We start from the raw sequence: 25,880 nt of genomic DNA on the forward strand, positions 1-25,880 counted from the left end.
TCCAGTCTAGCCATGAAGTTACACTTTGGATGCGGGCTTAGAGGCGACTTCCCACTAGAGATAGACTTGACTATTTGAAGGATCGGTGTTATGCCTTTTGTAGGTGAGAGATGGAGAAAGAGCACTTGTTCTTTGGGTGCCCTCCTATAGCGGTCTTATGGCGGAGGATCCGAGAATGACTACATATGATGAAGGAGATGTCTACCTACCGACAAATGTTGCAAGTCTTTGAGAGTTTTTTCAGAGGAGGTCATCTCTTGACTAAAGCTAGAAACCTTGCAATGTCAGCTTTGATACACTTTGTATGAAAAGATAGGAACAGTTGTATCTTTGATTAGAGACAGTTGGAGAGAGAGAAGATTTTTAGAAATGTACAAATTCATGTTTACCGGTCATTAAGAGTGTTTTCTAATCTGATATTACGTCAAACATGAGACACTACTAATTATCGGGTATTGTACTCTGGACTTGATTTTAATATATACATTTTACTTATCCAAAATACAATGTCTATCATTGCCCACCCTTTACGCCTGTTGCTTGCACACCACACCCATTACCCATCCATCTCCCTCTTCTCTCCCTTGGTCCCTCTTCTCTTTCTCTCTCTCCCTCTTTGTTTTTGTCACACATTGCCACTCTCATGTCAGTGCCCAAGCATTTCACATGTCGATTGGGCGTGGCGGTAAATTACACCCACGCCAACCAACATGGCTCAACATTTCAATTCTTGGTCTTCGTAACAATAATTATTATCTCCTTATCATGGATTAACATGCCCACTATTAATGATTTTGTGATGTTATATATGTGTGTATATGTATATATATATGTGTGTGTGTATATATATATGTGTGTGTGTGTGTGTGTGTGTGAGTTTCTTTCCTCCCAACAATTGTGAAAGTAATTTAGGAAATGTATCCTTTAGTAGCATCTTCTTAGTGAAATTGAAATTTGGGCCACCTGATAAATCCATGAGTTAAACTGTTGATGAACTTCATCCACTAGAGGCCCTTGTATAACCTTCAATGGTACCTAAGTACAAATATCCATGCAAGCCTGTTTTGGTTAGTTTGGATAGTATATAAACCTTGGGAGTAAAAGATACTTCCATTAACATACCGAGCTTGATGAAGGAACTGGTGGTGCACCATCTGGCCTGAAAATATACGCTCCTGATGCCTAGGAGAAAAATAGTGCAAATGAAAAACAACAAACAATCTGGTGTGATCACATCGTCTCGTCAACAAAGAAAAAAACATGTACTTGTCCATCTGCTGCATCTCCACTGCTCGCTTCATACCACAGAAAGCTTTGATTTATAGGTATATCAACCTGATGCAAATATCCAACAAATAGATAAAAACCATTTAACAAATCATAGGAGATATACATAAAATAACAGCATCCAACACTGAGAATAAGCGATAACATCATCATAACCAATGTCCTCAGACTAAAAAGGTTAAAAAGAGAATTAGTGGACATTCCCATCATTGAAAGATGAGTTTTCAGTGCATAATGTATAAGAAGCTCTACAGAAAATTCAACAACTCAAAGATATTCTTGAAGTTCTAAGCAAATATAGATTCATGGAATTTATATTAGTTTTCATAAATTCTAATAGCTTCAGCTTCCAAAATACACCATCCATTAAAGATAATGATGACATGGAAAAAGTAGCAAAGAAACTAAACAAGAGTGCAAAGCTCATGCAAGCCTTATATGCAGCATTTGTCTTGTTTATACATTTACATAAGCAACTGACAAGAGGAAGACAAATTCATAGTGAAAACAATAGACCTTGCTCTAAATTTTCAAGCATGACGCATTCTTTATATTTGTATTCATCTTATCCATTCTGCATGGTAATAAACCAACTGGAATATATATCTTTTATTATCCCTTAGGCATGACTTAGTTGACCATGCAATCATATCGAAAAGCTAATATGTCAACATAAAAAGCACACGAACAGAGCAAAAAACTTACTGTTTCAGTAGGAACAAGAACAAAGGGCAAAGAAATTATCATTCAACGAGCATAAGAGCTCAGTTATATATGAATGTTCAGAATGGTGCCTTAAAGAATCAGTACATTTTCAGGACAGACTTCAGCCAGCTATCATATTTGTATAAGATATATATATGTTAAAGCACCTAAAATGAGGACACGTTCCTCGGTTCAGATTTGGGTTATCAGGACCCATCAACATCCCTGCTCTAACATATTCTATGTTGCCCATAGAAAAACACTTTTATTGGAAAGGGGAACCTGATTAGGATAATTACAAGCTGACAACCTTTTAGCATTCAGATGACAATGGAGATGGCACACAAACAACTCGTGGAATTATGGTTAAAGAAAAAGTTGTTTAAATGGAAACATACTTACTCCCGTTCTGTGATTTGTAATTCTTTTTAGTTGTCCACTAGTTGATGAAAATTGCAATTTAAAAGGACCTGGCCCTATTTCAATGGTCTCATTCTCCATAGTAGCATAACTAGAAGTGTATTCACTGTGAGCAACTGGGTTCACACCAAAAAAAACAGCAGTCAGTAGCACTCTTCAATGATATATTTAAGGGGTTAAGAAGTTAGAAATAAAAAGTAAAAGCATTATGGTCACGTCTAAATTAAACTTGTTTCAAATGCATCCTAGATTAAAGCACATTGAATCAGATATAAATTTCAGAATTGTACATTTAGTATCTTAGTGTAAATTTAGCATATCTCTCCTGCAACAATTACTTGCAAAAAAAATGGCAATTCATTTTTCATTGTTAACAAAAGCTCTAATTAAGCTAAAAAAGAATCAATGATGTAGTAGGTTAAAAAAACTTAAATTCATTGCAGTTATAGCTACTCATCTAAACTTAGAAAGCCTATTTGTCAGCCAATAATTCATCATGTGTCAACTAATATCAAGTTTCAGTATCTTATACATTTCGACCATTTCGCTCAATGCAGTACGAGACTTCAAACCATACTTGGCCCACTTACAGGTGACCACCATGAGGAAAATTAACCGCTCAACTCATCCTATAATTGTTATATGATAAGTAGTAGTGATCCCATAAAACCTCAGAAGCCCAAAAAGACAATCTTAACCCTGACCCTAACCCTAACAAAGTGAAATGTCGATATAGAATATTCGCATAGAACTAAAACATTAACTCATAAATGAAGATGCTCATTTTCCAACTCCATATAGTGATATGAGGAAATGAAATAACAAATGGTGCGTTGCATTCTACCTGTTCAAAGCAAAACCTAAAATCTCGTGTCTTGGGAGCCACGAGTTAGGCCTTTATATAGGTAAGAAGATATATAACAAAAAGTCAAAAATACCCTTAAAAATATTTTATTCTAACACTCTCCTTCAAGCTGGAGAATATAGATCATATGCACCAAGCTTGTTACATATGTAGTCAATTCGGGGACCTCTAAGTGACTTAGTGAATATATCTGCTAGCTGATCATGTGAGTTGAAAAAACTAGTAGATATTTCTCCAGATATGACTTTCTCTCTGACGAAGTGACAGTCAAGTTCAATATGCTTTGTCCTCTCATGGAAGACTGGATTTGAGGCAATATGCATAGCGGCCTGGTTGTCATATGAGTGACATTTGTGTAACCTCTCCAAACCTTAGTTCCTGAAGCAACTGTTTTAACCATATAAGTTCTTGACTGGCTATAGCCATAGCTCGATATTCTGCCTCTGCACTGGATCTTGCCACAACATTCTGCTTTTTACTTTTCCAAGAAACAAGATTACCTCCAACAAATATACAAAATCCAGAAGTAGATCTTCTATCAGAGGGAGATCCTGCCCAATCTGCATCAGAATACCCCACAACTTGAGTATGTCCTTTGTGTTGGTGCAAGTTGCACCAGAATCAAACCTAAGTTTCGATGTTGTCAAAGGTTCAAGTTAAGTCTTGTTATGATCTAACAAGTTGACTGAGTGTGCAGGATGTTTACTCAACAGGGAAAGACTTAGTTGGAGGCTAGGCAGGAGAAATCTTAGCAGATCGTGGAACCCAGGTGCAAGTCCAAGTAGGTCGAGGGGACCCGAAGCTTGGCAATGTGATCAAGAGGTCTGGAGGACCGAAGATCAAGAGAAAAGTCCTGGGAAGCCGATCAAGGCTGAGTAAAAAGTCCAAACTAGATCTGGAGGATCAAAATTTGGCAGGTAGGTTGAGGTAAACAAATTGGAGGAGCGACAGTGAAGTCGTGTTCTCGAAGGGAACAACCTAAGGTCGCTGATCCAACTGAAGAAACCGGGAAGGTTTCAAAGTTGAGATCAAGATAGTTCTACTGTCTTTCATATTACTCCTGCATTATAATATTATTGTTCTAACATCTGTTTTGCAGGAGATTTTTGCTTAACACTATTTTGTAGGTACAACTGGATCGATCGACCGAACCACTGTATCGGTCGACCAAACAAGGCAAAATCAGTGTAGTATTCAGACCAGACTAGACCAGAACAGAGTCCAAGTCCGATCAAATACTGATCGGTCGACTGAACCTTATGATCGGTCGACCAAACGCAGATGACTCAGCACAGACAGCAACGATCAGAGCAGAAGGAAAGCACACTGATCGGTCGACCGAACCCATGGATCGGTCGACCGAACCAATCAGCATTAAAGGTGCATTAACTATTGATCTCGATAAATCACGACAAACAAGGAAGGAACCTGTTCGGTCGACCGAAAAATGGGATCGGTCGACCGAACCCTTAAAGAGCATTGATTGCCGGAGATCGAGCCAGCATCAGACTCCAGCCAGAAAGGAGGGGAGCGTGTTCAGTCGACCGAACAGGAGGATCGGTCGACCGAACGCTTAGTACACCTATAAAAGGAGGCTCAAAGTCTGCGACTATACAACTCTTTCTGATCGACTTAAGCTCTATTCTGCAAGCAAACCGTGCTACAAGCCTTTATCAGCTCAGCAAGCCACACTATCCGGAAGTGCCGACCAAAGCTTCAACTGCATTTACTTGTCGGTATATTTTTATATAAGCTTGCATTGTAATTCACTTAAGCAAGATAGTAGGGTTGCTATCTTGCTCATTTGTACGATCTGCTTCTTTCCGAGAATCTCGGAAAGCAAGGCTATAGTGATTTGTCCATCGGTGCGATCAAGGATCGCGGGGCTTCGAGTAAGAGTCGAGCTAGGGTCCGAACGAAGTAAACGAACTTGCCCCTTTAAATTTTCCGCTGCTTACTCGAATTGTTTTGAAATACGAAAAGAAAAGTTTTTAAAAGAGCGCGAAATTCAGCCCCCCTCTATCGCTTGCATCCGATCTATCAATTGGTATCAGAGCCTCGTTAGCTCTGAAAATTCTTAACTGATTTTCAAAGCACTTTTTTAAACTGTTTTCTTTTTATTTTCTTGTAGAATAATTCTTTTCTCATTTCTATTTTTCAAGCACTACTAATCTCAAGACGAAAGTCTTGGAAATATTTTCTCTTTTAATTTTTTCCTTGCAAGGATGTCGAACTCGTATCAAGAAGGTTACAGTACGGTCTGACCTCCACTATTCAAAGGAGAAAATTTTAGTTATTGGAAGAATAGAATGGAGTGTTAGTTGAAGTCCAACATCGAACTCTGGTTCACGATCTTGAAAGGCTACACTCTACCGACGAAATACCGAACAACATTAGAACCAGAAGAATGGACTCCCCAAATGATTAAGAAGGCACAACTGAACTACAAGGCGATCAACATCATTCAGTGCGGGCTCACAATGGAGGAATTGAACCGAGTTGGCCCCTACGACAACGCCAAAGAACTGTGGGACTCGCTAGTCAAACTACACGAAGGGACCGATGAGTCCAAGGTAAACAAACGAGATTTACTTTTAAACAATTTATTTAATATAAAAATGTTTCCCGGAGAGACGGCCTCGCAACTACACGCTCGACTGAAGGACATCCTAAACGGCCTCCACCTGATCGGGCATAATCTTGAAAACCGCGACACGATAAGGTATGATCTGAACACTTTTCCGAGGAATGCTTTGTGGGCATCAATTGTAGATGCGTACAAAGTTTCTAAGGACCTTTCAATACTTAAGTTAGATGAATTATTTTGCGAGTTGGAATTACATGAACAATCTAACATAAGCCATGTCGAGAAAGGAGTTGCTTTGTATGCAGGTCCAAGCAAGGAAGCAAAGTCAAAAACGAAGATCGAGTCAGAAAGTGAGTCTGACTCTGACTTAACAAACGAAGAAGAGTTAGTCAACATGGTCCGGAGACTTTTGACGAAAAAGAAGTTCAGAAGAAATGGCAAGAAGACACTGCTCAACCAGACCCAGAACAAATAAGAAGTGATCAGTTACAGGTGCAACAAAAAGGGACATTTCAAAATCGATTGCTCGAATCGGAAGGAAGAAAGACCTAAATCGACAAGACGAAAGAAGGCTCTTCAAGCGACATGGGACGAGACTTCATCCGACGAATCCGACACTGAACAAACAAAGCATTCGAGCCATCTTGCATTTATGGCAAAAAATGAAGTTTCCAACTCCGAGTCCGACGAAGAGTACGAGTCCGAGATCGACCTCGATTCCGACAAAAGCCACGGATCGGAAAATCCAAATATGGTAACGATTTATTCTAAGTCAAATCTGCTTAAAGTAGTTAAGTGTTTGTTTAAAAAATTGTCAAAATCAGAAAAACAAAACAACTTGTTACTTAAGGAAATAGACCACCTTAAGCAACAAGTTAGCTTGAGTGACTCAACTAACCAAGTTCAAGTTGGAACTTTAACTCAAGTTGAAAAACTTGAGGAAGAAAATTTCAACTTGAAAGGTCAAGTCAAGCGACTCAAGAAAACGTTGGATAGGTTCGAACTGGGATCCAAATGCCTAAATATGGTACTTGGATCGCAACGAGCTGTGTACAACAAATCGAGGCTTGGCTATAAACCGAATAAAACAAACAAATCATATTTATCTTTAATCAGTCAAAATGCTAGAAGTCAAGTCCAAGCATAGGTTCAAACAAAACTTTTAACCAAACAAATTGAACCAAACTTATACTTAATCCCTAAGAGTCAGATTCATTACTTAGATAGACCTTATCTAAGCTATGACTCAGGGGGAGCAAGTAGAAAAACAATACAACCAACTTGATTAACCAAACTCAACACTTAGGATTAGGTTTATTTTCTACTTAGAATGGTTATCAAACCCTACAACATAGCATCGGAATGGATTGGGATGATAGTACGTCAAGGAAACTTTGTCGAAGACATGTCTAGGCTGAATATGGAATTCTACCTGGTGCACTAGACTTAGTGGATCTGACCGAAGCTACTCCAATCAAACATGAGTTAGTTAGACCAGAATTTAGTATTAAGTTCTTTGAAAGCCATAAGTCTCGCCACTGAACTGAAAGCTTATCCTTAGGAAGCCTGCTTGACTAACCCAAAGCTAAGTTTGAGTCTAACATGGGTTCAACAACCTTTTTCAATAATTCAATAATTAATAAATAATTAACATAAATTTTAAAACTTAATTTAAAAAATATTTAAACTAAATCTTTTTTAAACTTAATTAAAAATTATTTAAACTTAATCTTTTTAAAACTTAATTAAAAAATATTTAAATTTAAACTTAATTAAAATTATTTAAATATTAATTAAACTTAATTTAAAAATTATTTAAACATAATTAAAATTATTTAAATATTATTTAAACATAATTTAAAAATTATTTAAACTTAATCTTTTTTAAAACTTAATTTAAAAATTCTTTAAACTTAATCTTTTTAAAACTTAATTAAAAATTATTTAAACTTGATTTTAAAATTATTTAAACTAAATTAAAAATTATTTAAAATTATTTAAATATTATTTAAACTTAATTTAAAAATTATTTAAACTTAATCTTTTTAAAACATAATTAAAAATTATTTAAACATAATTTAAAACTTATTTAAACTTAATCTTTTTAAAAAATTAATTTAAAAATTGTTTAAACTTAATCTTTTTAAAACTTAATTAAAAATTATTTAAACTTGATTTTAAAATTATTTAAACTTAATTAAAAATTATTTTAAATTATTTGAATATTATTTAAACTTAATTTAAAAATTATTTAAACTTAATCTTTTTAAAAACTTAATTTCAAAATTATTTAAACTTAATCTTTTTAAAACTTAATTAAAAATTATTTAAACTTAATTTAAAAATTATTTAAACTTGATTTTAAAATTATTTAAACTTAATTAAAAATTATTTAAATATTATTCAAACTTAATTTAAAAATTATTTAAACTTAATCTTTTTAAAAACTTAATTTAAAAATTATTTAAACTTAATCTTTTTAAAACTTAATTAATTAAAAATTATTTAAACTTAATCTTTTTAAAACTTAATTAAAAATTATTTAAACTTAATTTAAAAATTATTTAAATATTATTTAAACTTAATTTAAAAATTATTTAAACTTAATCTTTTTAAAAACTTAATTTAAAAATTATTTAAACTTAATCTTTTTAAAACTTAATTAAATATTATTTAAACTTAATCTTTTTAAAAACTTAATTTAAAATTATTTAAACTTAATCTTTTAAAAACTTAATTAAAAATTATTTAAACTTAATTTAAAAATTATTTAAACTTAATCTTTTTAAAACTTAATTAAAAATTATTTAAACTTAATCTTCTTAAAAAACTTAATTTAAAATTATTTAAACTTAAACTTTTAAAAACTTAATTAAAAATTATTTAAACTTAATTTAAAAATTATTTAAACTTAATCTTTTTAAAACTTAATTAAAAATTATTTAAACTTAACTAAAAATTATTTAAATATTATTTAAACTTAATTTAAAATTTATTTAAACTTAATTAAAAATTATTTAAATATTATTTAAACTTAATTAAAAATTATTTAAACTTAATCTTTTTTTAAACTTAATTAAAAATTATTTAAACTTAATTAAAAATTATTTAAAATTATTAAATATTATTTAACTTAATTTAAAAATTATTTAAACTTAATTAAAAATTATTTAAAATGATTTAAATATTTTTTAAAAACTTAATTTAAAAATTATTTAAACTTTATCTTTTTAAAAAACTTAATTTAAAAAAAAAAAAAATTGTAAAAATCCCTCTTTCAAAATTTTGATTTTCAAAACTCTTTCAAATTATTTTAATTTTCTGGACTAGCCTAAGTTCTACCGTAGAATTGCATGTTACTATAGTTCTAGGAGCCAGCATCTCACAAGCACAGTACGATCCCTTGCTTGATAACTTAGAATGGGTGAGATGCTTAGGACCTAGCCTAATATTTCAGATGCTTATGTCAGTGCATCACTATAAATCTGGGCTTTAAACAACATACATAGATCAATTTGAGTTGACTAGCAAGTAAAAACCTGGTTAGTCCTAAACACTCAAATTGACCAACCTGAGTCAATTGCTACTATCTTATAGTAGTTAGCTTTGTACAAAGGTTGAACATTTCATCATAAGAACATTTTTCCTTAGTCTTTTTGCCCATGCTTGGACTTTTAGGTTGTCATCAATTCTAGGGGGAGCATTAAACTATTATTTTTTCCTTCTCTTTTTGAAAAACTTTTTCAACTTCGTTAAAATTTTCACATTTTTATCTTAATTCAAAAAATTATTTTTTAAAATATTTCTATAATTTTTCACTTAGTGGAACTTTTTATATCTAGTAGATTTCTAGATTTATAAAAGTCTTCAAAATTATTCTTGAAAACCTTTTCAAAAATTGTTTAAATTTTTTTTTACACTTAGTACAATTCTTTCATATTTTTAGGGGGCGTTTGGTTCTTTCCTAGGAATAGGAATCGGAATGGGAATCATTGTATTGTGGAATGGGAATGGGTATTAGCATGAATATCACTCTTAAAAGTAATGTTTGGTTAGTTGCATATTTTCTATCGGAATAAATCAAAATTTCTCTTTTTACCCTTAAAGGAAAATAAGAGAAAAAATTAAATGTGAGAGAAAGATGAATGTGAGAGAAAAATATGATGAAAGAGAATGATGAGGGAGAAAGTCTGATGAGAGAGAAAGTGTGATGAGAAAGAATGAAGAGAGAGAAAGTGTGATGAGAGAAAATGAGAAAAGAGAGTGTGATAGGAGAGATCATGATGAGAGAAGATGAGAGAGAAAGTATGATGGGAGAGGATGAAAAGAGAGAGAATGTAATGAGAAAAATGAGGGGAGAGAGTGTGATGAGAGAGATTGAGGAGAGAGAAAGTATGATGAGAGAGAAAGTGTGATGAGGAAAAAAGAGAGCAATGGTGTGATGGGAGAGATTGAGGAGAGAGAAAGTATGATGAGAGAGAAAGTGTGTTGAGGAAAAAAAAGAGGGAGTGTGACAAGAGAGATTGAGGAGAGAGAAAGTATGATGCGAGAGAAAGTATGATGAGAGAAAAAGAAGGAAGGGAGTGCGATGGAAGAGATTGAGGAAAGAGAAAGTATGATAAGAGAGAAAGTGTAATGAGAAAAAAAGAGGAAAGAGAGTGTGATAGGAGAGATTAAGGAGAGAGAAAGTGTGTGATAAAATAATAAGAGAGAAAATATGATGAGAGAGAACAAGGAGAGAGAAGTGATATGAAAGAAAAAATAAATAAATATATTTTGATATTTGGTATTAAGGGAGAAAATTTTAATTTTAGGTCAAGGGTATTTTTTGAATAAGAGAATATTTTGATTGATGAAAATAGGGTAATGACTCATTGAAGGGGAGGTACATGGGAATGAGTTATTACCCAATTTCAAGGATTCATTCCCTTATTTGCATTCCTATTTCTATAATCCAAACATTAACAATGGCAATCAATGATTCTCATTCTCATTCCCCACTCCTATTCCCCTAAACCAAACGCCCCCTTAGACTTTTAAAAGTATTCAAAATTATTTTTGAAAAACTTTTCAAAAACTTTTTATATTTTAATTTTTAGATTTCTATTATTCAAAAATCTTTTACACTTAGATTTCATATTTTTCAACTTTTAAAATTGTTAAATTTATTATCTTTGAAAAATTCAGGTGAAATATTTTTCTAAAAACTTAGTAAAACTTTAAAACTTAGTAAGATCTTTTTACAACTTGGTAAACCTTTCAAAGTTACTATACCTTGAGAATTTTAATTATACTGGATTGTTAGTGTTCTTTTACAAATAAAAGGGTAACTCTCTTTGTAAACCTAGCTAAACTTTTTAAAGTGTTACATTTTTCAAACTTTAAGGTTCAAATCTTACTTATACTTGGTTTTTGAGTCTTCCTCTATTTTTGATGTGTGTCAAAGGGGGAGAGATAGTGAATTCAGGGGAGTTGTTTAATTCAAGGGGAGAGTTAAAATTTAAAATTGCTTGTTTATTTATTATTGCATATTTTAACTTAACTTTGAACCTTTGTTGCCAAACATCAAAAAGGGGGAGATTGTTGATGCAAGTTGCACCAGAATCAAACCTAAGTTTTGATGTTGTCAAAGGTTCAAGTTAAGTCTTATTATGATCTAACAAGTTGACTGAGTGTGCAGGATGTTTACTCAACCGGGAAAGACCTAGTTGGAGGCTAGGCAGAAGAAATCTTAGCAGATCGTGGAACCCAGGTGCAAGTCCAAGTAGGTCGAGGGGACCCGAAGCTTGGCAATGTGATCAAGAGGTCTGGAGGACCGAAGATCAAGAGAACAGTTCTGGGGAGCCGATCAAGGCTGAGTGAAAAGTCCAAACTAGATCTGGAAGATCAAAGTTTGCAGGTAGGTTGAGGTAAACAAACTGGAGGAGCGACAGTGAAGTCGTGTTCCCGAAGGGAACAACCTAAGGTCGCTGATCCAACTGAAGAAACCGGGAAGGTTTCAAAGTTGAGATCAAGACAGTTCTACTGTCTTTCATATTACTCCTGCATTATAATATTATTGTTCTAACATCTGTTTTGCAGGAGATTTTTGCTTAACACTATTTTGTAGGTACAACTGGATCGGTCGACCGAACCACTGTATCGGTCGACCGAACAAGGCAAAATCAGTGCAGTATTCAGACCATACCAGACCAGAACAGAGTCCAAGTCCGATCAAATACTGATCGGTCGACCGAACCTTATGACTCAGCACAGACAGCAACGATCAGAGCAGAAGGAAAGCACACTGATCGGTCGACTAAACCCATGGATCGGTCGACCGAACCAATCAGCATTAAAGGTGCATTAACTGTTGATCTCGACAAATCACGACAAACAAGGAAGGAACCTGTTCGGTCGATCGAAAAATGGGATCGGTCGACCGAACCCTTAAAGAGCATTGATTGTCGGAGATCGAGCCAGCGTCAGACTCTAGCCAGAAAGGAGGGGAGCGTGTTCAGTCGACCGAACAGGAGGATCGATCGATCGATCGAACGCTCAGTACGCCTATAAAAGGAGGCTCAAAGTCTGCGGCTATACAACTCTTTCTGATCGACTTAACTCTGTTCTGCAAGCAAACCGTGCTACAAGCCTTCATCAACTCAGCAAGCCACACTATCCGGAAGTGTCAACCAAAGCTTCAACTGCATTTACTTGTCGGTATATTTTTATATAAGCTTGCATTGTAATTCACTTAAGCAAGATAGTGGGGTTGTTACTATCTTACTCATTTGTACGATCTGCTTCTTTCCGAGGATCTCGGAAAGAAGGGCTATAGTGATTTGCCCATCGGTGCGATCAAGGATTACGGGCCTTCGAGTAGGAGTCGAGCTACGCTCCGAACGAAGTAAACGAACTTGTCCCTTTATATTTTCCGATGCTTACTCGAATTGTTTTGAAATACGAAAAGAAAAGATTTTAAAAGAGCGTGATATTCACCCCCCCTCTATCGCTCGCATCTGATTTATCACTTTGTTTTCATATAGAAGACCCTTTCCTGGTGCACCCCTGATATATCGAATAATGCGAGTCACGGCATCCTAATGTTCTTTGCACAGAGAGTTGAGAAACTGACTTACTACACTTACTGCAAATGAGATATTCGGACGAGTGACAGTAAGGTAGCTTAGTTTCCCTACTAATCGCCTGTACCGTTCAGGATCTGAAAGAGGCTCCCCCTGATTTGGTAGGAGCTTGACATTATGATCCATGGGATTGTCGACTGTCTTTGAATTTAACATTCCTGTTTCTTCCAAAATATCCATTGCATATTTCCTTTGGGATATAATGATCCCATCTTTAGACTGTGTCACTTCTATCCCTAGGAAATATTTGAGTTTGCCGAGATCCTTTGTCTGGAAATGTTTGAAAAGATGTTGTTTTATTTGTGAAATCCCAAGATGATCATTACCTGTAATGACAATATCATCAACATAAACCACTACATAGATGCAACCAGTAGATGAGTGGCGATAAAAGACAGAATGATCAGCCTCGCTTCGAGTTATGCCAAACTGTTGAATTACAGTACTAAATCTACTGAACCATGCTCTGGGTGACTGCTTGAGACCATATAAAGATTTCTGCAAGCGACATACAAGTCCAGAAGACTCCCCCTGAGCAACAAAACACGGAGGTTGCTCCATGTAGACTTCCTCGAGCAGGTCACCATGTAAGAATGCATTTTTGATGTCCAATTGATGAAGGGGCCAATGACGAATTGCAGCAATAGACAGGAAAAGACGCACAGAAGACATCTTGGCAACAGGAGAAAAAGTGTCTCCATAATCCAACCCAAATACCTGAGTATAATCTTTAGCAACGAGACGAGCCTTAAGCCGATCAACAGTGTCGTCTACACCAACTTTCACCGTAAACACCTATCGACAACCAACCACTGACTTCCCAGGAGGTAGAGGAACGAGGTTCCAAGTCCCACTGCTCTGTAAGGCACTCATTTCATCAAGCATAGCCTGTTTCCATCCTGGATGGGCAAAGGCATCACCTGCATTCTTTGGAAGAGAAACAGACGATAAGGAAGACAGACAATAATAATAGGATGGAGAAAGACGATGATAGCTCAAAGAAACATAGTGAGGAGAAGGATTACGAGTGGAGCGCATACCCTTTCGAAGTGCAATAGGAACATCAGAGTCAGGAGATGGGACCAGAGGAAATGGCGAAGGACTTGGCTCCAAAGATGTGCCCACGGCAGTGTCAGTGTTGGTCGGCGGAAAAGCAGAACGAGGACGACGCTGATAAACCTGCAAAGGAGGAGATGAGGTTGGAGGTGATAGAGGCACCTCCGGAGGACAAAAGATAGTTACTGGTGCAGGTGGAGAGGGAGAAACCTCGGCCTTTGAAACGGAAAGCCCAAAAAAAGAAACCGAGTCAAAGAATGTGACATCAGCAGAGATGAAGTACCAACGAAGAGTAGGGGAATAACACTTGTACCCTTTCTGAGACCGTGGGTACCCAAGGAAGACATACTTATGAGACCGAGGAGAGAGTTTGTCAAAGCCGGGATCAAGAGCATGAGCAAAACATACAGAACCAAAGACCCGAGGTGGGAAAGGATGAAGAGACTGATGTGGATAAAGTACCTGATGAGGTATTTTACCCTGGAAAGTGGATGAAGGCATGCGATTGATGAGATAACATGCAGTAAGTACGGCATCACCCCAAAACTGATGAGGGACATGAGAATGGAGAAGTAGAGTCCGAGTGGTCTCAAGGAGATGACGATTCTTGCATTCTGCAACCCCATTCTGTTGAGGGGTATGAGGGCAAGACGTGCGATGCAACACACCATGAGATGTCAAGAAGGTATGAAACTGAGTAGATAAATACTCGCGTGCATTATCACTTTGCAAAGTTCGAAGGGAAGTACCAAATTGAGTTTTTATTTCTTGGAAAAAGGATTCAAAAATATAAAATAATTCTAAACGATCTTTCATTAGATATAACCATGTACAACGGGAAAAATCATCTATAAAAGTAACAAAATACCTAAACCCCATTGTAGAAGAAACACGACTCAGACCCCAAACATCATAATGAACCAAAGCAAAATGAGACATAGCCCGACTCTCAATGCGAGGAGAAACAGAACTACGAACATGCTTACCTAATTGACACAACTCATAAGACAAAGACTCTAAGTGAGAAAGACTAGGATGTAACTGTTTCAACTTATTAAGACCTGGATGTCCCAACTGAGCATGAATAAGAAGTGGAGATGCCGCCGCCGAACCAACAAAAGAGGGTTGTTGAAGCTGATATAAGCCATGAGATTCACATCCGAAGTCAATCATCCTCCCCGTATTCCGGTCCTGTAAGGAAACAGACGTGCTAGTAAAAGAAATGACACAATCGAGAGATCGAGTAAGTTGACTTATCGACAATAAATTAAAGGGAGCTCCGGGAACATAAAGAACATTATGAATGGAAATAGATGAAGAAGGATGAACAATGTCAATACCCTGGGATCGAGTTTAGGAACCATTGGCCATGATGACCATTGGTAAATTACCAGAAGTAGTGAGAGAAGAAAAAAGAGATTTATTAGTAGTGATATGATCGATGGCCCCAGAATCAAGAATCCAAGGACCCGAAGAACGAGATATGCCAGCAAAAGAAGTACCAGCGTCTGCAATGGTAGCAGTGGAACCAAAAGTCTGACAATCCTCAAACCATTTCAGAAAGTCAGTATAGGAAGGTGTTGGAGTCGAATCAAGTGTTAACTGTGAAGTGGGAGCTGAAGAAGCAACAGAACTCTGAATGATCTGAGCAGCACGAGGAGGACGACCATGTAGACTCCAGCACTTATCAATCGTGTGTCCCGGGATAGCAATAATCACACCAAGGACGTCCTTTGCCACCCTTGCGAGGTGGAGGCCCTTTGTGTCGAGAGACTAAAGCTGACGAGTCGACAGGAACGGAAGAAGGTATCGTCAAGACTTTGGCTGGGACACGGAGGAGAGTCGTCCAAGTATTGTCCATGGTAGCTTCTGTGGGGCTGCCCAGGATCTGATCACGGACATGAGAATAATCTGTGGGCGGACCATATAAAGCCAGAGACATAAAAAATTTCTTCCGATTTTCAAGCTCTTCAGCAGGATTGGCTGCAGGTGGAAGCAGTTCATTGAAGTCACAAAGAAGGCTAGAGACTGAACCCAGATAAGTTGACATTGAATCCTTAATCTGATGAGCAATGAGGATGGTCATGAGATCTTCACAAACTTGATAGAGTCGCCGGGAGGTGTTTGTAAAGAGTTGTTGAGTCTGTGTCCAAACAGCTTTACAGGTTTTGTGAGTACGGAAGACATCCCTAAGAGATGGATGGATGGTGGCTCGGATAATACAACACAACTGAGTGTCAACCTTCTTCCACAGAGGAAGATCAGCAACTTGAACATCTTCTTCAGTTTGAGTGAGATGTGTCTCATACCCGTCCAACAAGCCAAAGTTCAATGTGAGATGCCAAGGAGATATAATTTTTACCATCCAGCTGCTCGGAAGAAAGGGGTGCAGTAATATAGTTGGTAAAGATTGAGGTATCTGGCTTTGGGGCACCAGATGTAGCCATGAATAGAACTGTGAACCGGACTGCCAGAATAGATAAACTGAGCTTCTGCTGGAAGAGATTGCTTCTTCTGGCGTCGGGCTTGTTGGCTGCTGGTGACAGAGCAAAAGAAGGGCAGAAGGGAACAACGGCAGAAGCTAGGGCAGGAGAAAAACCAACAACGGCAGAGGCTTGCTCCGTGCGACCTCCGGTGGCGGCGACGCGACCAAGGATTAGGGCAGAGGAAGAAAAGAAACGAATTTCACGCTAGAGAAGCCGACAGCCCGTCGCCGCTGGAGAACTTGCAGAAGAGAAAGGCCGACGAGGCGCGAGCTCGACGAGGGACGTGACGGCGCCGAGCGGGAGCATCCGTGTCCCGGGATAGGAAGCGGTCGTCGAAGAGCTCTGGCTGCGTAATGACGCCGACAATCGAGAAGCTGCCAGGCGTTGCGGGAGACACCCGCGAGGCAGGATGGGGGCGCGGCAGAGAAAGACGGCGTTGCAGAAAGACGGCGCGGGGGAAGAGGAAAGAAATTAGGGTTTTAACCTTGCTCTGATACCATGTTCAAAGCAAAACCTAAAATCTCGTGTCTTGGGAGCCACGAGTTAGGCCTTTATATAGGAAAGAAGATATATAACAAAAAGTCAAAAATACCCTTATAAATATTTTATTCTAACACTACCCATTACCCACATCCGATGACACATGCTAGTAGTTTACATATTTTCACCAAATGTTGGGATAAATCATGCAAAATTAGCATATATATATAGGAGTTGCATGAATGTATTTTCAAGAAAGTCTTCACCTAAGTGCTTACAAAGTTACATAAATAACTTGTAAATCCCAAAGAGATGTCTAGTCCCTATCGTGATAGGTCACTACATCGACAATATAAGGTATGATGTCCTTCCCATGAGCATTGTGCATCTCGATCTAAGCCCATATTTACGACCTCTTTATACTCATTGCGGAAGAGATATGTCCTAAAATAGAATAAAATATCAAATTGTAGCTAACCAATCCTAATGGGGCTGAAACAAAGTCAGACTCCCAAAGGATTTTAAAACAAAACCAATTACCCTATTACTGCACCAATGCAATAGGAAGAACATTCAGTAGGGATGGTAAACAAGAGATATTGCATGTGATCAATAAACTGATGTTGCATGTGATTAATAAACATTACCCTGAAAGAGCTCAAGCTGTAAGAAAAGGTATAAGTATGCATTCATAGTATCGACAAGGGCAATGATTCAATCATTCAATCACTACAAAAATTTAGTATACAAGGTAAATATATTCCTAACATAATAATGAGAAAGTAAAATTTGATGCAGGCACAACCTATACTTTAGTTACCACTTAATTTAATATAATGGTGCATTCAAATATTTCACATTTCATTTAAAAAAATTTCCTGCTCTGCCTGCAGAAATCTAAACTTCAAAAAGAAAATTGTGTAAAAGCTTACTATAAAATCTGAAATAGGAAATAAAACAAAGATAAGCAGTTAAGGAGATACGAAATCTACCTTTTTGAGAATCTTTCGAAATGAAGTAAGTGTTCCATCCAATTGGAGGGATAGAAACTTGAAAAATTAACCAATACTTTGGTGTTTCTTTTGGCGAGACTCCAAGATAAGCCTCAACATATAGTCTTCTCAGAGAGCTTGTTATATTGTCCACCTCTACAAGTTGTGTGGCGATATAGTTTCCATCGGAATCCCGCACAGCAAGTTTGTCATCATTCACCTGATACAAGGAACAATCTAAACAACAAACCAGAATGTACCCTTTCTCAATGTACAAGTATTATATATTGACCATACAATTGAAAATTGCAAAAATGCATCAAATATAAATAAGCAGGTCCAATCATACAGTACAAAATCAAAATTAACATACAAATGAGGTCTTGAACAAGCTATGATTATCCAAAATATTTGAAGCAAAGCTTTAAAAGTAAAATGTTGAACCCGGTAACACAAAATATTTGAAGCAAAGCTTTAAGGTTTCATTCCGGTGCCTGGTTTTATTGGACGGCTTATACAAGATTTTTTCAGCAATAACCAGCATACATAAGTGTTGGTGCATCATTGATGGTGAAAGTCCACTCACACGGTTCATCGTGCTGGTTGCTGCTCCCATGGTTCAACAGGGTTTTGATATTAACCCCTCACCCAATAAGGACATTTAAATCTATGTCAGAAATCTCTTGAATTAGCATTATTTTTTATGATAGCACATTCATCCAAGAATTCTTCAAAAAAAGGTATTAACATGATATGTATGATGATGTAATGACAAGAGTGAAAGATCTAGATGGATTGACTAAGCGTTTCTTAAGGATCAACTTTAAGTCTATGTCTGTTTATGCTAGTCATGAATGAACTCACTGAACATATTGAAAATACGTTACCATGGTATATGTTTACAAATGACATTTTTGGACGATGAGACGTAGAGAAGTAAATGTTAAGCTTAAATCTTAGTGGATAACACGAGAAGTAAAAAAATTATAGGCTTAGCTGAGTAAAAATAAAATCAGGGTTTAAAATGTCGTTCCGTGCCGCCCCACACGGACGATTTTTACCATTCAGCCGAGCGGCCGAAATTGGCACGGGAGACGTCCCCGTCTCAGCGGTGCTGGAGGAGACGAGGGACGCCTCCGACGGCGTCTCGCGACGCTTTAGGCATCGTGCGCAATGCCTTCTGCAGTGCCGAAGGCATCGTGCACGATGCCTTCTGCGGCGCCGAAAGCATCCGGCAAGGTCGCCGAACGCTTCCAGCGACCCTTCCAGCGCCACCGAACGCCCCCCACAGGATCGCCCGCGATCATCGCGGGCAATCTCGCGTACGCAGGTACGCGATTTTTTTTCTTTATTAATAATTATTTATTTTATTTAATTAATTTAAACAATTCCTAAGGAGGATGTGTGATATTTCGAAGAGACTTTTATAAACCCTAATTAAATTATCCTAATAAAATATATAAAAAATATATTTAAAATTAAAATAAATTAAGTAAATTTTATTAATTAATAATCTGAAAAAATAATGTTTTAAATTTCATTTAAAAATTTTAAAAAATGTATAATAATTCTTATTTATATTCTAATATATTTTTTTATTTTAAATTTCATTTAAATTTTTAAAAAAAAATTAAAAAAAATCTAAAAAAATTCTAATAAATTATATTTATATTCTGATTTTTTTTATTTTTTAAAAAAAAATTACTTGATATTTTTTACTATTTAAAATATATATTATTTAATTAATAATTAGTTAAATGAATAAATAGTTAATTTATATAATTATTATTAATATAAAGTAATATTTTATTTAATTAATAATTAGTTAAATGAATAAATAGTTAATTTATATAATTATTATTAATATAAAGTAATATCTTGTATTAATTGATATACTTATTATTATTATTATTATTATCTTATTATTATTATTATTATTATTATAGATACTTCCATTTTAATTTGAATTATTGATATATCAATTCTATTTAAATAAAATTATTTTTAATTATTTTTTCTAACAATATTAAATTATTCAATAATTAAGAACTTATAATAAATGAATATACAACTTATTTTTATATACACAATAAACATATTTATCTTATAATTACTATAAATAAATAAATAAAATATCGAAACTGTATCGGTACGGCACGATACAATACCGAAATTGTATCATTCCGGTCTGAGACCGAAACCTCGGTACGGGTCGAAATTTTAAACCTTGGATAAAATATATAGAAATAAAATTTAGTAGTAGAGCAATTCTTAAGATAGGAGATGACAAACTAAGAGATTTAAGTATCTAGGTTTGTATTTGCAAAAGGATAAAGGGGTTGCTAGAGATGTTTTACATCATATATAAGCAGGATGATTGAAATGGAGGACATTAGATGTTTTTTATAATCATAAGATACCTTTAAACTTTAAAGAAAATTTTTATGAAATGATAGTTAAACCTACTATGTTATATAGAGGTGAATGTTGGATTATGAATTCAACATACGAGTGGAAGATAAGAGTCGCAAGGATAAGGATATTAAGGTAGATATGCAGACATACGAGGATAGACAAGATAAAAACTAGGAACATCAGAGAGTAAATCAGGATTGCGTTGATTGAAGGAAAATTTTGAGAGGCATTTAAGATGGTAGGTACATGTATTCAGGCGATCAATAAATGTCCCAGATAGACAATGTGAGACCATAACTATACGCACATTAATTGAAGAAGAGAAAAACCAAAGAAGGCTTAGTTAGCAAGGATAAAGATAAAAATTTATTTAAATATTGATAATGATATAGTAGGAGATTAAGCCTAATGACGTAGGAGGATCCATATAGCCGAGCTCACGTATTGGGATTAAGACTTGGTTGTCATCATTGAACACATTCATCCAAGAAAGAAAGAGTGAAAAACAAAATCCAGCGACAATAGACCTCGCTTGGCTTAACTATTTGTGTATTTAAAAGCCTTAGCTTGAGCCATATCTACAGATTCAAGCTTCCTCAAGATCCTACATGTCAAATTTAGGGATAGAGAAAACATACCATCAGCCACTAACATGCAAAGCATGGAGCTAGAGCATGAGCAGAATGAAACTCAAATGACAAATCTTTTAAGTTACTAGGAGCAATTACTTAAAAATCTTAAAATCACTACTATAGTGGCTTCCTAATGATCAAGGAAAACACAGAAATTAAAGAAAAGAACTCATGTACCAAAACTAATCTTTAGGGGCTTGTGAATGTTATTCCCTTTAATTATTATTTTTTGTCTAGAAAAACTAGAATAAAAGATAATTGTTCTCTCTTTAACATAGTCACTTTTTACAAGCCTCAGACATTCTAATTCATTTCAGATAATTATACACTCTGAGATTGCCATAATCACCAAAAGTTAGCACAAATACTTTCACTAAGCAAAGCCTATCTAGATGATGAGAAGTCAGTGATCACTAGACCCCATCCTTGAATGCTACTAATTTCAAACCACCAAATATGAAGATAGGTTTATGACAACAAACCAATTTAATTCTCTTTTATCAACTAGCCTCTATTTTGTAGATCTATAATAAATGAAAAAGGATTTTATGAGATCATCAATATAGTTAGATAAAAATACTTACAGGGATCCTGACAAAGTCAGTTTGATACCATCCCAGGGGGTTATATGCCACTACCACCTGGAGAAAAACAATGAGAATACCTCTCAATGTTTAATTCAGCAAACCCAAATCCTTTCAAAACTCACAACAAAGGGAAAAAAAATATGTTTGACTTACTAAGCTTTTCTCCACAGAAATAACTTTTTCAGTTGCAGGGCAATAGCTTATGTTCAACAACTTGCACTGCCAAAATAAAAAGACATTGAACGAATTGAGAGTAAATTAGTAACTACAATCAATATCAATAGAAAAGTAACACTTACTGTTGGAAATTCTATCATCATTAAAATCAAAGATATACAAATCAGGAAAAATAGGAAAGGATCATTTGTCAATTATTAGTTTTAATTAGCTTTAATTAGTTTCCTTATTATTTAATTTCCTTTTCATTAGTTTCCTTTCTATTGTAAATTCTCTCTATAAAAAAGAGAGTCGTGTACCTATCCTTTTGTATAAGAAATTATTTCTTCCTCATTTTCTAAGTTGGTATCAGAGCGATGTCAGAAGTCACGTCCGAAACCACTACAATCTCTGCCACTATGGTAAAACCTTCTGAGACCCTGCAACATCATTCCAACTCTCATTCAGTCCAAATCACCAACATCCGCCTAATTGGTGACAATTTCCTCCGGTGGTCGCAATCCGTCCGAATGTATATCCGTGGGCAAGGAAAAATCAGTTATATCACGGGTGACAAAAAGGCTCCTGCTCTTAATGATTCGTTGCATGTCATATGGGATGCTGAAAACTCCATGGTTATAACATGGCTAGTCAACTCCATGGAGGAGGATATAAGTACTAATTACATGTGTTATCCTATTGCAAAAGAGCTGTGGGATAATGTTAGTCAGATGTATTCTGACCTGAGTAACCAATCTTAGATTTTTGAATTGACTTTAAAATTGGGGGAAATGCATCAAGGAGATGATTCTGTCACAAAATATTTCAATTCATTGAAAAGATTGTGGCAGGATCTTGACCTCTTCAGCACATACGAATGGAAATCTGCCGATGACTGCAACCACCACAAGAAAACCATGGAAGACGGTCGTATTTACAAATTTCTTACTTGTCTCAACGTTGAATTTGATGAAGTACAAGGAAGGATTATTGGGAGACTTCCTCTCCCATCCATTGGTGAAGTATTTGCCAAAGTCAGAAGAGAAGAAAGATGAAGGAGTGTCATGCTCGGAAAAAGGAGTACCAGTGAGTCAGTTGAAAATTCTACTTTATTTACTAACGCTGCAAATTACCAGCGCAGGTCTGATGATAAGCCTCGGATTTGGTGCGATTTCTGCAACAAGCCTCGCCATACACGAGACATGTTGGAAAATTCATGGCAAACCTGCCAATTGGAAAAATAGCAAGCAAGGAGAGAAGAATCGTGGAATTCCTACCGCAAATGAAGCCGACACAGGTCCCTTCAACAAAGAGCAGATGGATCAACTCTTGAAGCTGATAAAATCAACTTCTCATCTCGTATTCCTAATGTTTCCTTGGCATAAACAGGTAGCAATCCTAAAGCTCTCCACATGTCTAAAGCTCTTTCTTGCTTAAACTCCTCTCCGTGGATCATAGATTCTGGAGCCACAGACCACATGTCTAGTTGCTCTCACCCATTTGATACTTATTCCCCTTGTTCTGGAAATGAGAAAATAAGAATTGTCGATGGTAGTTTTTCACCTATTACAGGCAAAGGACTTATCAAACTGACCGAACAATTTAATCTCAATTATGTTCTTCATGTTCCTAAACTAACCTGCAACCTCTTGTCTGTTAGTAAACTATCTAAAGATTCTAATTGTCGTATTATATTTTTTGAATCACATTGTGAATTTCAAGACCAGAACTCGGGGATGATGATTGGGCGTGCTAGGATGATTGAAGGTCTCTACTACTTGGATGAAATACCTGTTAGTAATAAAAAAACTCAGAGCCTTAACAGTATTAGTTCAAACTCAGTTCGAGAAAAAATAATGCTATGGCACTATAGACTAGGACATCCTAGCTTTTCTTATCTAAAAATCTTATTTCCAGAATTATTTAAAGACATTGATTGTTCTTCTTTACATTGTGAAACTTGTTTTTTTGCAAAATTTCATCGTTCAACTTATTTGCCAAACAATTACCAGGCCTCCAAACATTTTTACTTGATTCATAGTGATATTTGGGGCCCATCTAAAATTGCTACTCTTTTTGGAAAAAAAAATGGTTTGTAACATTTATTGATGACCATACACATTTATGTTGGATTTATCTAATGAATAAAAAATCGGAAGTGAGAAATTTGTTCAAAAATTTTTACACTCTGATTGAAAATCAATTTCAAACCAAAAATTTGTATTTTACATTCAGATAATGGAACAGAATATTTTAATGAGCACTTGGATGATTTTTTGAATAAAAAGGTATTTTTCATCAATCCACTTGCCGAGATACCCCTCAACAAAATGACATTGCAGAATAAAAAAATAAGCATTTACTTGAAATAGGATGTCTACTAAGGTGTTTATGGGGTGAAACAATTTTAACAGCCACTTATTTGATAAATAGGATGTCTACTAAGGTGTTAGAATACAAAACACCTCTTGATTGTCTTAAAAAAAAATTTCCTAAAATTAGATTGTTTTCTGATTTGTCTGTCAAAATTTTTGGATGTGCTGTCTATGTTCATGTTCCATGTCAATTTCATTCAAAACTTGAATCACGTGCTATAAAATGTGTATTCTTGGGTTATTCGTTGAACAAAAAGGGGTATAAGTGTTTTGATCCTCAAACAAAAAAAAAATTATGAGCATGGATGTGTCCTTTTTAGAAACAAAATCCTATTTTTCTAAAAATTCTCTTCAGGAGACAAGTGAAGAAAAAGATAATTTTTTGGACATTTCTAACCCACTTCCCAATATCATTTTTTCCGACAATCTTGAAAATAATCACCCACCTCTAGTGCCTAGTGTTGGAAACTCTCGATCAGGGGAGAAATACTACAAACTAATCATCGAGATCTGAATTCTGAGCTTCAGGTTTATACTAGGAAGAGATTTCATCTGAGGAATAAAAACTCAAATGTCATGCCTGCACAACACCCGTCTGAAAAACCGAGCTTTGGCTTCGAAATTTCAGGTAACCCTATCACAAGTCCAGCTTTGATTCCTCTTATTGTGTCCAATTCTTCACCTACTATTCCCGATCTTGATGTTCCTATAGCAATTAAAAAAGGTGTTCGAAATTGCACTAATCATCCTATTGCAAATTATCTTTCCTACCAAAGATTGTCAACAAACCATAAAGCTTTCACTTCTAGGATTTCACACTTGTTTGTTCCAAGGAATATACAGGAAGCATTGGATGATCCAAGTTGGAATTTAGCAGTCATGGAAGAGATGAATGCTTAAGGAGAAGTGGCACTTGGGAGATAGTTGATCTACCCAAAGGCAAGAAACGAGTTGGGTGTAAATGGGTGTTTACAATAAAATGTTAAGCTGATGGAAGCATTGAAAGGTACAAGACTAGACTGGTGGCTAAAGGCTTCCTCAGACTTATGGGATTGACTATCAAGAGACCTTTGCTCCAGTTGCTAAGATATACTCTATCAGAATTCTGTTATCTCTTGCAGCAAATTCAGATTGGCCTCTACATCAACTTGATATTAAAAACGTATTTCTCAATGGTGATCTAGAAGAGGAGGTGTTCATGACTCTTCCGCCAGGATTTGAGAAGGGACTTGACAGTAAAAAAGTGTGCAGATTAAACAAGGCATTATATGGACTTAAACAGTCACCAAAAGCATGGTTTGAACGCTTTGGAAAGGCTGTTATTAGTTATGGTTTTTTGCAAAGTCAAGCAGATCACACAATATTTTATAAACATTCAAAAAGGGGTAAAGTTATTGTTTTAATTGTTTACGTTGATGACATTATCTTAACCGGTGATAATGAAACAGAATTAGCAGACTTAGAGAGGAGACTTGCAAAAGAGTTTCAAATTAAAGATCTAGGAGCCCTTAAGCATTTCCTCGGAATGGAATTTGCAAGGTCCAAGGAAGGTATATTTGTTAATAAAAAAAAATATATTCTTGATCTCCTTAGAGAAACAGATTTGCTGGGATGTAAAATGGTTGAGACTCCAATTGAGCCAAACTTGAAGTTACAAGCTGCTAGGGCTGAAGAAGTAAAGAACAGGGACCTTTATCAAAGACTCGTAGGAAA

General features: G+C 35.7%; 1 protein-coding gene across 1 annotated transcript in view; it reads right to left on the minus strand.

The window, feature by feature from the left end:
• Nucleotides 1-25,880, minus strand: part of LOC122056765 (alpha-mannosidase-like) — a 66,463-nt gene that overhangs the window by 8,984 nt on the left and 31,599 nt on the right. Inside the window, exons 13-19 of the mRNA XM_042618868.1 lie at nt 21,790-21,855; nt 21,634-21,690; nt 18,003-18,222; nt 2,395-2,528; nt 1,267-1,335; nt 1,123-1,182; nt 964-1,035 (exon numbers count right to left, since the gene is read on the minus strand). Of these exons, the coding sequence (XP_042474802.1) occupies nt 964-1,035; nt 1,123-1,182; nt 1,267-1,335; nt 2,395-2,528; nt 18,003-18,222; nt 21,634-21,690; nt 21,790-21,855 (678 nt within the window). The remainder of the gene's footprint in view (nt 1-963; nt 1,036-1,122; nt 1,183-1,266; nt 1,336-2,394; nt 2,529-18,002; nt 18,223-21,633; nt 21,691-21,789; nt 21,856-25,880) is intronic.

This window comes from Zingiber officinale, chromosome 3B (assembly GCF_018446385.1).
Source record: "Zingiber officinale cultivar Zhangliang chromosome 3B, Zo_v1.1, whole genome shotgun sequence".
Lineage (NCBI taxonomy): Eukaryota > Viridiplantae > Streptophyta > Magnoliopsida > Zingiberales > Zingiberaceae > Zingiber > Zingiber officinale.